Source organism: Anarhichas minor, unplaced genomic scaffold (assembly GCF_050575085.1).
Source record: "Anarhichas minor isolate MPS153535 unplaced genomic scaffold, ASM5057508v1 ptg000009l, whole genome shotgun sequence".
In the NCBI taxonomy this organism is placed as follows: Eukaryota; Metazoa; Chordata; class Actinopteri; order Perciformes; family Anarhichadidae; genus Anarhichas; species Anarhichas minor.
Window position 1 is genome coordinate 4,825,001 of NW_027466455.1, and position 12,799 is coordinate 4,837,799.

At 40.8% G+C, this 12,799-nt stretch overlaps 1 protein-coding gene across 1 annotated transcript in view; it reads right to left on the reverse strand.

Moving 5' to 3' along the window:
- ablim2 (actin binding LIM protein family, member 2) overlaps positions 1 to 12,799 on the reverse strand; it is a 76,080-nt gene that overhangs the window by 6,462 nt on the left and 56,819 nt on the right. The window contains exons 15-20 of the mRNA XM_076086867.1: positions 10,926 to 11,027; positions 10,183 to 10,236; positions 5,058 to 5,095; positions 4,544 to 4,652; positions 4,370 to 4,428; positions 1,334 to 1,394 (exon numbers count right to left, since the gene is read on the reverse strand). Of these exons, the coding sequence (XP_075942982.1) occupies positions 1,334 to 1,394; positions 4,370 to 4,428; positions 4,544 to 4,652; positions 5,058 to 5,095; positions 10,183 to 10,236; positions 10,926 to 11,027 (423 nt within the window). The remainder of the gene's footprint in view (positions 1 to 1,333; positions 1,395 to 4,369; positions 4,429 to 4,543; positions 4,653 to 5,057; positions 5,096 to 10,182; positions 10,237 to 10,925; positions 11,028 to 12,799) is intronic.

A 12,799-nucleotide genomic window follows, 5' to 3' on the forward strand; every position in this document is an offset into this window, starting at 1 on the left:
AAAAGATTGTATTTTTATGAATTAAAACAAATCCTTTCATTAGTAGTTTAATGATGTATTATTAGAACTAGTGTAAACAGCTCATAATTCATCTCTAATACCTATTTTATATTAATGTGAAAACATCTCCTTCAAACAACTGGATTTATTCAAGTTTCTCACCAAAATTTTACAGATTACATATGAACACATCATGATACCATTATAATTTACCTTTGCCCAATACTCACTTAACTGAACAGAGCCTGAACGCATCATAATGTAAGTGAATGGAAACTTCGTTCTCCTTGTGTTAATTCAAACACTGATTAGTTGTTTACAATGTAACATTATCAGAGATCTGTATCTAGAAAAGCATAAATGATGTCCTCATCACGTTTTACTGAATATTGGCAGATAACGATCGTCAGTAAAACTTTATTTCACACTGTGATGGTTAACGTTAAACTGTGTAATTAATCTGCGGTTCACATGCGTGTCAAACCGTGAGGGTGGATCCGTACGGATCACGGATCAACAATGGTCCGTTACTCCACTCGGAATGATATAGTACAAGCTTGAATTCCTTAGATATAGCTATGCCGTGTTGTAAGCAAACTTGATGGCATGCAGCAGATAATAAAACATGCATTACAACCATAAGAGACTGGAGACTTCACTTGGACTTGTGACCAAGGACTCGAAACTTGAGTTGGACTTGAGAGCAAACACTCAAGACTAGACTTGGACTGGTGATTAAATACTCAAACTTGACTTGGACTTGTAACCAACAACTCAAGACTAAACTTGGATTTTTGACCAAAGACTCAAGAATTAATTTGGACTTGTAACCAACGACTCAATACTTGACTTGGACTCCAGCTCAAAGACTTAAGACTTGACTTGGACTCTAGCTCAAAGACTTGACTTGGACTCTAGCTCAAAGACTTGAGACCTGACTTGGACCTGTGAACATCTCTACTTCTTGCTGATATCAGACTTCAGTCTGCCCCTCAGCAGTGAAGCAGCTGGATTAAGGTTAGTTGATTGACATTCCAATGTATACGATTATTGAATTGTCCAAGAAAGGGCTACAAGTCTATTTTTTAACTTCACCAAAGTCAGAACTTTACTCAGACTGTTTGATTTCAAATCCAAAGTGCTGAGTAGAGCCAACAGGATAAGAAAGTCTTACCGTCTGCCGTATCTGCAGAGTGTATTGTATGTATTGTTTGGATTTTAGGAATGAAGCTGATCGATTATCAACACTAACAAAAGCTTGCAAACCATTAACATAAAGAGGAACAGAACAAAGAACGGGAAATAAACATCATCAATTAATTTTCACTCTCACCTCTCATGCCTCCCCAGCTCTGGGAGTCTGCGTCCACTTCATCATCCACCATCTCAGCAGCCTATAGGAACACAAACACGTGTAACCACAGACAAGTTAGACCTTTATGCAGATGTTTGTGCTTTCTCCATGGTACCAAGAATATTGCTGGTCTTCATCAAAGCCAGGATTCATCTGAAAGCCTTTTGCTCATCAGCCTCTTGATGTGCTCCCATTCTTTCAGGGAGACCAATAGGAAGTGAGTGTGACACATTCTTCTCATATAAGCTTACATCACTTAGTTCGGAGTGACTAAAATGTGTCTAAATAGAGAGGGAAGAACTGATGTTGAAAGAGTGTTTGTTGTTTGTCCACCAATAGAGCTAATCAACTAACAAATTGCATTGATATCTATCCATGGGATATATTTTCTATCCCCCCAAAGGGGGTGTGGCCTAATCGTTTTGTGAAGTACCCATATGTGCTGGTCTGTTCTATGCTTGTAGATAAGAAGTTATTAGCTAGAAAGGTAAAGTGTGATGCTTTTATTGTGTTGCGGCTGTTGTCCATTAGCCAATGATTAGTTATTGTTCTGTTTGAAAAAGAATGATTTATTATATACAATCAGACTTCTATTTGCAACCTGCAGAGTCACACTTTTCAAAACTGGAGGTTACTGCAATATACCTGCAAACCTTATGGGATTTCCACCAGTCTCAGCTACACTTTGTGTTCGGTGCCAATTAGCAAATGTGAAATTGCTAACATGCATTGCTGAGATGGTGAACACGGTAAATGTCTGAAACATCAGCATATTAACATTGGCCTTGTGAGCATGTTAGCACATTGACCGTAGCATTGCGTTTAAAGCACCACTGTGCTTAAGTACAGCGCCACAGAGCCACTAAGTGTGACTGTAGACAAGGCATGTCATTTATGACAAATAATTACATAGTTAAGTGCAATTTAAATTCCGTTAAACTTTAAATTGATATTAAGCATTATGTCATTCCATATCTAAGCAATGTGCTTGCACAAAAAAATACTGTATATTGCAAGTATAATGTTAAAAAGCACATTTAATAGAAAAAAATCTCTCCCCATTCTTCTTCCAACACACTAAATCCACCATTTCATCAACACTAACCAGTAACAGTATATATATATGTTTCTGTCATGGCTCCTGATCTTTCATTTCCCTCTCTGTTCTGTTTTGTCTGCCTGTCCTGTATCCATCAACAAACACAGAGGGAGAGCAGCAATATTACTTCAGGGGATGATAGACTAAATACCCCTCATAATAAACCAGAACCCTGTCTGTGTAGGGTGATTGGTACTGACTGATCACTGTGTCATCTGATACTAAAACTGTGAGAGAAAAGCTTGACGAATTTTTTTTCTTTAATGAAGAAAAATTTGTAAATGGACTTAAATGCTGCTCGGAGGTTTCCTGTGTTGATCAGTAAGGGGTGGGGGGATGTGCAAGGTAGGAAAGTGTGGTGTAAACATATGCTGTAAAGACTGAGGCCTAATTGACTACTGTAACACAGCTGGTGAGAGCTTGGATAAGAAACAGAATCACCAAGCGGTTTCAAAGAAAGCAATGTCAGATCCTCCAAACACCTCAGTCAATGACAACTCTTTCTCTGTTGAAGCAGCCAAAGGTTTAAAGGTCCTCTAATCTGTGGGTGTGCTTGGTTTGGTGACAGGCACACCCCAATTCACGTTTCAGCTTGTGGCCTTCATTGGGTTCAGTTTTGCTTGACTTTTCCTTCTGCATGCACCTTGGAGGTAGGTGAAGCTATGCCAGAAACCTGTGCTCTGACTCACAAGGGTGTCTTACCCTTGTGAGACTTTATGCAAACCCTAATCAAGCACACCCCTTGCTGTGGCTCGAGCCTTGCCAAGTCTTTATTATGCCAGACTACAATAAAATGGGAACAAGGGATACTGGTTAAAATTGAATTAGGGTTAGGGTATTGTGTTACTTTGGCTTGATGGAAATTCCATCAAGCCAAAGTAACACAATACCCTAACTGACTATGCCATCTTACATCAGGATATGCATATGCATATGCATATCCTGATGCGAGATGGCATAGTCAATGGTTTAGGCTACTGTTTGTATAAGGTAAAAGATGTAAGGAACAACTAGGATTTATTAAAGTTTGGGTTTTATAATCTTAGCTCTGGTAAAAGTACTTCCTGAGATCTCAAGATGCAGAAAAAAAAGACGATCAGACAGATTGTAAGTAAATCCCCAAGTTACTCCAACCTATTCGGAAGAGACACACATTTCCTGAGTAACTGGACTGGTGACGTGCTCAGAGCCGATCAGCTATTGGCTACAAAAATGTGACCACAAAACAATCTTTGGTATTTTTTTGAAAAAACACCAAAAAGTAAGGACTTGATTGACTTGACTTGATTTGGATTGATGTGCACTACTCTGTTTCTTCCTTAGGGTGCCTGTTTCTTTCAATATTTTGAAGTAATTTTGAAATGTCGCAATAGTGGCTCGAGCTCTGACTAAATTAAGAATATGTGCAAGGACAGTTTTTGGCCGATATGTCTAAATTACAGGAAGCATGGATTGTTTGAAGTACGTTGTCACGATCAGGCTTTGCCCTGTGTGTTCTGTGTCTTTGTTTCTTTCTGTAGCTCCTCACTCACCTAATCAGTTCATTCAGTGCACCTGCCAGTCACACTCACCTCATCAGCTCATTTAGTCTCACCTGTTCACTCTGCCTAGTCACTATTTAAACCCCTGTCTTTCACTCACTCACTGCCAGATCATTGTGTTTGTTTCCCGTCCAACCCGCCCGTTTTGCTCGTCCTGTTCCCGGTTTTCCAGTCTGCCTGTTCTGCCTTTTCCTGCCGGATATTCCCCCTCGTCTTTTGTCTTGTCCCTGGATTCCCTGTTTTTGGTTCATTAAAAACCTTTTTTGCACTACACCTGACTGTCTGCGTCTGAGTCCTCATCATGCCCCGTGACATACGTGCTCATTTCCTACGAGCCTACTTTGTGTGCATTAGTGCAGAGATTTGGCAGCTCACCTTGTAGATGCCATTCCTTCCATAGCCGGGTAAGGATGCAGACTTATTGTATGGGAAATCTGCCAAGAAAAAAAAAAATTGTCATTCTCATGTCTTTTTTGAGTGACCCGTCAATATCAATTTTTTTTTATTCTCGCCACTCACACCAGGCTGAACTTGAGATCAGCTACTCACTAGGCTGGGAGGTGTCAGTAGGCAGACTGCAGGTCGATTTGCGGGGGTCCAGGTCTTCTGGACCCATCTGTCCATCAATCTCACTCTTCAAGATCATCCAACTGGTCCTCTACAAAGAGAGTGAGAGAGAGAGAGCGAGAGCCAAATGGAGAGAGAGAGAGGGGAGAGAGAGACACGGAGAGAGAGAGAGAAACAGAGAGAGAGAGAGAGAAACGGAGATAGAGAAACAGAGAAAGAGGGACGGAGAAAGAGGGATGGAGAAAGAGGGACGGAGAGAGAGAGAGACACAAAGAGAGATGAAGAGAGACAGAGAGGGAGACAGAAATGGGAGAGAGAGATGGAAAGAAGTGATGGATGATGGCAAAGTATGAGTTAGTGAATTAGTAAATGGATGAACAGCATTTGTAAAAAAATGACTTGAAAAGTAACAGATTACACACACACACACACGCACGCACGCACGCACGCACGCACGCACACGCACGCACACACACACACACACACACAGACCCACCTTGCTATCCTCCCCATCCTGCCAGGATGTTCTAGAAGCTGTAAAACAGTCAGATGTTATTGTGCTGGACCATCTGCCTCTCAGGTACTCTGTGCTGAACTATTAACTCTACAGCAAATCAGCCCTGGACCATGACATCACATCATCTACATGGAGTGGGATGCAGCCATTTCTTTCAATGTTATACATAGAGGTCAGCACTGACATTTTGGGAGTCTGACCCATTGGTCACCAGAGCGAGATATCCTAACAACTACAGTCCTGTTTACAATGAAAATCAGTAAAGATATCTATGGTCTCGTCAGGATCTGAACCACTGGCCTTGGTCAAAACATTCCCATGACAAAATATTTTGATCCATGACACTAAATGGCTGGATTTCGGTGAGATTTAAATAATCTTTCTTCCCAGGAAGAAGAGGATTACATATATTTTTGTTGACCTCCTTCCCCTTTCTCTAGTGTCACCATCAGCACAAGGTTTCCATTTGTACTCAAGATATATTTAAATTGAATTAATAAATAAATTATTATTAATAATACATTTTTTTAACTCTGCGCAAGCGTCATCAGCGCAGTGGCAAAACATATAAGGGATATATAGAGGGCAGTTTCTCCACTGGAAGGGCATCCTAGAAGGCACTTCATCATGTTTTCTTGACCGGAGGGGAGCCCTTAAGGGTATTTCATCATGTTTACTCCACGGGAAGGGCACCATAGAGGGCACTTCATCATATTTTCTCTGTTGGATCAGCATCCTTAAGGGCACTTCACCACATTTTCTTTGCTAGAAGGGAATCCGAAAGGGCACTTCATCATGTTCTTCTTACTGGAAGGCATCCTAGAGGGCACTCCATCATGTTATCATCACTGGAAGGGCATCCTAAAGGGTGCTTCATCACATTTTCTCCACTGGAAGGCCATCCTAAAGGGTGGTTCATCACATTTTCTCCACTGAAAGGGCAACCTAGAGGGTGCTTCATCACATTTTCTCCACCAGAAGGGCCTCCTTGAGGTCAAGTTTTATCCACCAAAGAGGCAATTTAGCATTCCGGCTTTATGTCCTGAAGCTTTGACTCCATTACTTTAGAGTGCTGCAGGAAGAAGTCCCAAAAACCCGTAAATGGGTTTTTGGTTAGATGCCTTAACGTTTAGTTCAAGGCCATGAAATACATGCGTAAATACCAGTGGTGGGCCGTCAGGGCCAGCAAAGCCTTCTCTGCTGGCCTAAACAGAATCACAAAATTATAGCTATTTTATAATTTAATAATTTTTCACAAATACACTACATGTATTATAATTATTTTTCCCATTATCTTATTTTCTCATTGCACAGCTACTGTCTTCCTCAGTTGCTCTGCTTCCAGCACAGCTTGTTTTAAGTAGAGCTTTTATCCAATCAGATTCAGCCCCTCTGTCTCTAGGTAAGAGAGGCCCGAGGCCCGCTAGGTAGATTTTGCAGATTAAAGTATATTGGGACGATATTGTTGATTGTCATAGTGTTCAACCAATCACATTTTTAGTTTGACATGTTGTACGTATTCTTTGACATGTCAGAGCTTTCTAGGTAGCCTACAAGTACGTCAGCATTAACATGCAGCTCAGCATTAACGTGCGGCGTGATTGGTCAGTGGGCTAGCGTGACTGTTGTGAAGCAGAAAGCTAGCTAGCAGAACTTAGTAGTAAGAGTTCAAGTTGAAAGATATGTAAGAAGTTATGACATTGACATGACATTTTTAGCGTTTTGCTTGGTGGAGATTCTTTTTTTTTTTACCTAGCTTTGGTTCATACACTCATTGGCTGAAGGAGGAGGAGAAACGGATTTGGTGGCGGAGTTACTGGCAACGCCTTTCTCAAGAAGGACATTTCAGGAAAAAATGGTCGTATCAAAGGGTCGGCAAACCCCACAGCTAGCAGCCCTGACCCAGCATGGAAAAGGATTTGTAGGAACGGTATTCCTGGCTGACAGCATCGGAGAAGCGTTGAACATGTTATGGCTAAGAATGCGTTTCATTTGCAACTGAGCGTCTTGGTGTTTGGAGCTGTTTGGAGCTACGCTACGCTAACCAAGGCAGCTACACGACACCATAGCACAACAGGACACTTACAAGCTACGGTGCTTTTGAAAACTTTTGGAGAGACCCGAGTGGATCTACAACTCAACGAACACGTTTGCAGGACGACCTCTGACTGGAACTGAACTGAACCGATGTTCTGAACAACTGCGGTTAACAACTCTTCATTAACAAAGAAGGAGGATGGACTTTGTCTTTAAGTGAACAGCAGCTTTGGTCAGTGAAGTGCTTTTGTGTTTTTACATCTGCAGTAGCGTTACTACTGTGTTCATTTGTCAATCGTGTCGTTTTTATGATATGGTTAATATTGTTCCCTCTGATTTGAATAATATTTGAATGGCCCGTGCTCTTTAGTGTGCGGTGGAATGCGTGTTTTAGCGCTGCAGTGTTGCTGGATTGATTTGTCATGCTTTGTTGTCATATAAATATATGTGACTGGTTCTTGTGTTTGTTCTTGTCATTGTGTTAATTACATTGATTTTGACTATATGCATTGTCCGTTAATGACGAAGCATCCCGTCATGCGCGAGATTAGGGTCAGACATTTGATTCTCTGTTTGGGCTTTTGTTTTCTTTTACAAAGCAAGAATGATGGTCTGGAGAAATGGGGATTGTGTGGCGATTGCTTTAGGCCTGTTTGAATCAGTAGAGAACAGCTAAATGCTGCGGGGAGAGTTTGTAGCGTGTATGCTGCTATTGTTTTCCTGCTAAGCTACTTTAGCGCGCCTCCCAGAACACACGCGCCTCACCAGGGTACAATGTTATGGTTCCGGGGTCAGACAGCATGTTGCCAGGTTGAGCGAAGTCCACCGAAAACATTATATTTCCCACAATTTAAGCTTCTGCATTTTCCAAATGCAATACTCTTATTCAAACGTTTTGTTCGGTTTATAAGCCACGTACCGAACGATTTAATACGAAAACGTGTATTGTTACACCCCTAGAAACAAATAATAACCGTAGCTGTGGTGTCATAATGAGGTTGTTAGGAGGTGGTTCAACTGTAGTAGGACAGCACAGATGGCCCAGGTATGAAATGCATGGCCCGCCACTGGTAAATACCCCACCCATACGTTTTTTAGCTTTTATGTTTCAAAAAAGATGGTTGCAAACAAGTGTCCAAATTAAACTACTAAACATCATCATGCCGTACATTAGTCTGCCTTTTGCTTAGTGGGGGTGACATGAAGTCACGCGACCGTGGTGTAGTTCATTTATAGCCTAACATTAGCTTTTTACTTCTGGCGGTTGCATTTGGCTTAAAAATTCATAAAAGTGTTAAGATTATCCTGCTGACCAAAACCTGTAAGTATCATAAACGTTTGTTTGTCACAGAGCTTATTTATGTTAAATCTATGCTAACTTCTAGGTTTGTCTACAAAACTATGTCATCCCTGCAGCACTCTATAAAGTCTAGTAGGTGTCATGGAGAAAAACAACCGACTGACCCAATTTATAATCTGTGCTATGGAATCAATAAATCCTGCACACAAATAACATATTCAAACTCTCTGTTTACTTAATCCAAGAGCCTCATTAAGATTATCTATGGCCGGACAATGTAATGAGTCTGTAACAATCAATGTCAATTTACTGTAACAATAAGAAATGAAGTTACAAGTTGTCATATTAATATTGTATGTTCTCACTCTCATTACATTTGTCCTTGTCCATTCATCATTCCTTTTTTGTTGTGATGTTACATTGGACGTTGTTTCAGCAATACTAGCTAGCTAAAAGTTAGCTGCACACATAACACTGTATAACCTAATACGGTGCAAATTAAACAGTGTTGTCAGGTTGTCAGGCCAAGGAAAATGTCATCTTAATGAACTGCTTTGATTTGATTTTGGATATACTTCAAACTGTTTGCATGCAAAACAAAATTGTGTTACATTTGCCCTCCCTTCTACATACCGTTTGTTATCCATACTATTGTTTAATGTTATGGTATGTGAATTAACATTCCATGAGCACAAATTAATTGGACAGGATGAATCCTTTCTTTTGGACAATGTTAAGATCACCTAACATACTGCATGCTAAAGCATTACCATATGGAATTAGTTATCTAGATAACGTTGGTGAATACCCTCTTATCATGTATCAAATAACTTAACCAATGGGCTGGATTCCCACAAAAGTTTTGTAAGTGCAGTCCATTGTTCACAATATTTCACTTTACACAGCTCCATGGTTAAAGCACAAGGAGCAGTCTTAATCAGGACCCACAGACAGTGGTTAGGGGAGAGAAAGAGATTTGAACAGTGATCAGCACTACACTAATGACACTTCACATAGTGAATCATGTACCTATCCTCTCACAGTGGAAAACACAGTCACAGCATCACCACGAAAACCAACAAATGAGCTGGTGAGATGAGTGCAGACATGCATGAACGAGGTGAGCAAACTACTGTAACACCCAAGAGCCCCAATTCCAACAACCAGTACCAAATTAGTTGTAATGTCAAAATAAATAGTCAACATGACATAGTGTTGCAATGTCAGATCAGATATTGGAATTTAACGGGAGGGAAGAACTCTTTGTTACCAACTCTACACTGCATCACAGGGAGCAAAAACTGCTGCTGCTGTTAAGAGTCTGGCAACACCCCAATCAGTGATGTCACAGAAAGTGTTTTTCATTTGTAACCTAATGAAAAACATCTCCTGTGACATCACTGATTAGGGTGTGGTTAGAAACGCAACATACTTACTGTTAATGTTTCAACATCTGGAGGCCAGGGTCAATTGTTGCTTTCTTGCATCAAAACCTTTGTTTTGCAAAATTCCACGTTTCTTTTGTTTTGTTTTGTCACACATTGCCCAACATCCTGATGTTCAACCTTGATTTTTTTATAACATACAGTGGGTGCAGAAGTCTTACACCAGCCTTATGCATGTAGATCCATGGAGTCTACTAGATGAGTGAAGGCTACAGCAAAAAGGGAGGAGAACTGGGATAAACAGATGACTGGCAGACGACATGCAACACATCGTGCAGAGACCAGACCAGAGGTGGAAGTGTTAAGAGGAAGTAGACTGTACCATGCTGTTTGTAGATGGGGGGTTTTCTATAGATATTATCTTTGACCAGAGTCTCTGAAGATGTGAACAGACGCAGAGGAAAGAAAACGGAAGAAGCCAACATGGGAGGGAGAGAAAGAAAGAGAGAGAATGGAGAAAAAGATGCATGAGTTAGCAGTTATTGAGGTATGAGATATTTTGAAGAAGCAAAAAGGGGGCCGCAGAATAGCTTGATTCAACACAAGACATTTGTCATAAATATTATGGCACATCAGAAACATCAGCACTTTTAATATTATTCATGCAACATATTCAAAATATATCAATATCTTGTTTTTTGTTAAAAGGTAGGTTTTTTGATACAGAACAATCCTATGGCACTCAAAGAATAATATCAGGAACCACACATGGCCCTCCGGCATCAATCAGTCTACTTGTATTAGCATTCTTAAGAGATTGTCAAATAAAGAAAGGGCCCCATAATTGATAATGTACACGTCACAAGAATATAGAAAGTTGAAAGTTAATGTAAGTCTTGTTGCATCAACCCTGGAGGACAGAATGTTTTTCCCTGAGGCTGATCTAATCCATCTTACTGTCAGTGGACTCTTGCAGAGATGCTTAGTAAAAACTGTCACGCATTAAGTCACAGCAGAAACATGACTCACAATAAAACAACCCATGTGTATCCATTTCCCTGGCTGGTTTCAGATGTAGGAAAAATTAAGTTGAGTTGTAAGCCAAGCGGTGCGGTTATGGCCTACCTGGTACGTGGAAATGCCGGGGAGCAGCCACGTATGTAGAGGAAGGGGATTTGCCATCAGAATAGGTGGATAAGCTGGGGGTACTCCGACCACTTTCACTACCTTCAGTTGGGGACAGAGTTTGGTGGGCATTGGATGAAAAAAGCAAAAGGGAAAAGGTGTAGGGGAAAACAAAGGGTGTTGGGGGGGCGAAAAAAGGCAGCATTAAGGTAAGAATATTAATAACGCTCAAATATGAAGCTTTGATCACATTACATTGATGCAGGTGACTTGATAACCCAGCCATTTACAGTATTTATATATTATACTGAAACAATGTCTGACTTTTAAGTAGAGAATCCTACCAGCCTACTGATCTGTTAAGTGATGAGAGACAAAAATCATCCAGTATACATTTTGAATGCTACCACTCTTGCATAAATAAAGTTACAGCACGTTGTCCCTCTGCCCAAATCTTTTTTCCCCCAGTGGCGTCCTCCAGATCTTCTTGGAGAGCCCCGAACATTAGTTGAGCTTGGTGATGTAATCTCTCCATAGTATCCTGAAGTTCCCCTTTAGGTGTCCAGACAACGACAGGAAGGCGTCTGAACCACCTCATGTGGCTCATCTCATTGCCAAGCAGCAGCTACTTTTACATAGATAAAGACCACCCATCCTCACCGAAACCACACTTATATCTCCAATTATATTTTTTTTACCCAAAGCTTATGTCTATAAGAGGGCTGGAATGAAGACCAATGGAGCTCCTGCTCACAACCACAGTCCAATAACCTCTGGTGATGCTTATAAGCCGAAGCCAATGTTAGTCGTTGTTTGGGTAAAAATAATAACGGAAGGGCCGTTATTGAAGTACGCAAGTTACGTGTTTATACTTCCAAGTTCTTGATTGCGTGGATTACAGACGAAATAACTTCATGCTGCTTTACAGTACAAACTGCTTTACACTGCATTGAAGCCGCTGAAGTGACTATTTCAAAACTTGTCCTGAAACCTACCTAAAGCAGACTATAGGGCTGCTGGTTTTGGACAGTCCCCAGATATGTTCGGAATTAGCAGTAGAAGAGGAGCTGCTATTGTTCTAAACAGCTCTTTATCTTCATTTTTTACAATAATTGACCTCCCGCTCCTGCCCATTGAACGCAGACTGGCTAATCATAGCGCAAAATCAGCCAGCTACGACCCGGGTCCGACAACTATCCGTCTCTGTCCGATCCTCTCTCATATCCGCTCGTCATGGTTAAACGTTGTGAAATAGTAAACTCGTTAGCTTCTATCTTTAACTTTTTAACCTGTGTTTGCTGCTGAATCAGTTTGACATATATCCTTTAAAAGCATATTGTAGACCCTTCTGCCTGCTTCTCTCCGAAATCAAATATATTCAGGATTAGTGACAGTGTGGCTCTGACAGCTTGATAGAGTAGCAGTGGGGCAGGGCTTAGCGAAGGGTCAATTACTTCCCACTTAGCTTTAGAGCTAAATGCTAAAAGTTCTTGTTAGTGGTAGTATTAGTACCAGAGCGATGATTTACCTGGAAGGAATGGATGATCCTGGAGATTTAGTTCTCATCACTTTACACTACAAAATCTCAACTTATTCTGAATATTTTTATGATTATTATTATTAAGTGTAGGTGCAAAAAATGTCACTGAAAGTTAACCTATGGGTTTTATTACATCGGTCTAGGTTTTAGGTGCTTAAGCGTAGACGTAAAATACATTAACATTTTGCTGATTGCATGCATGTGTGTGTTGTGTATCCATGATCACAACCAGGGTCCGACCCATTGTGTTACATCACAGGCAGGCTGGATGATGGAGTCACTGACACCCTTAAGACCAAAAGTAATAAACACTCTACATCCAGAGTTTTGGGTA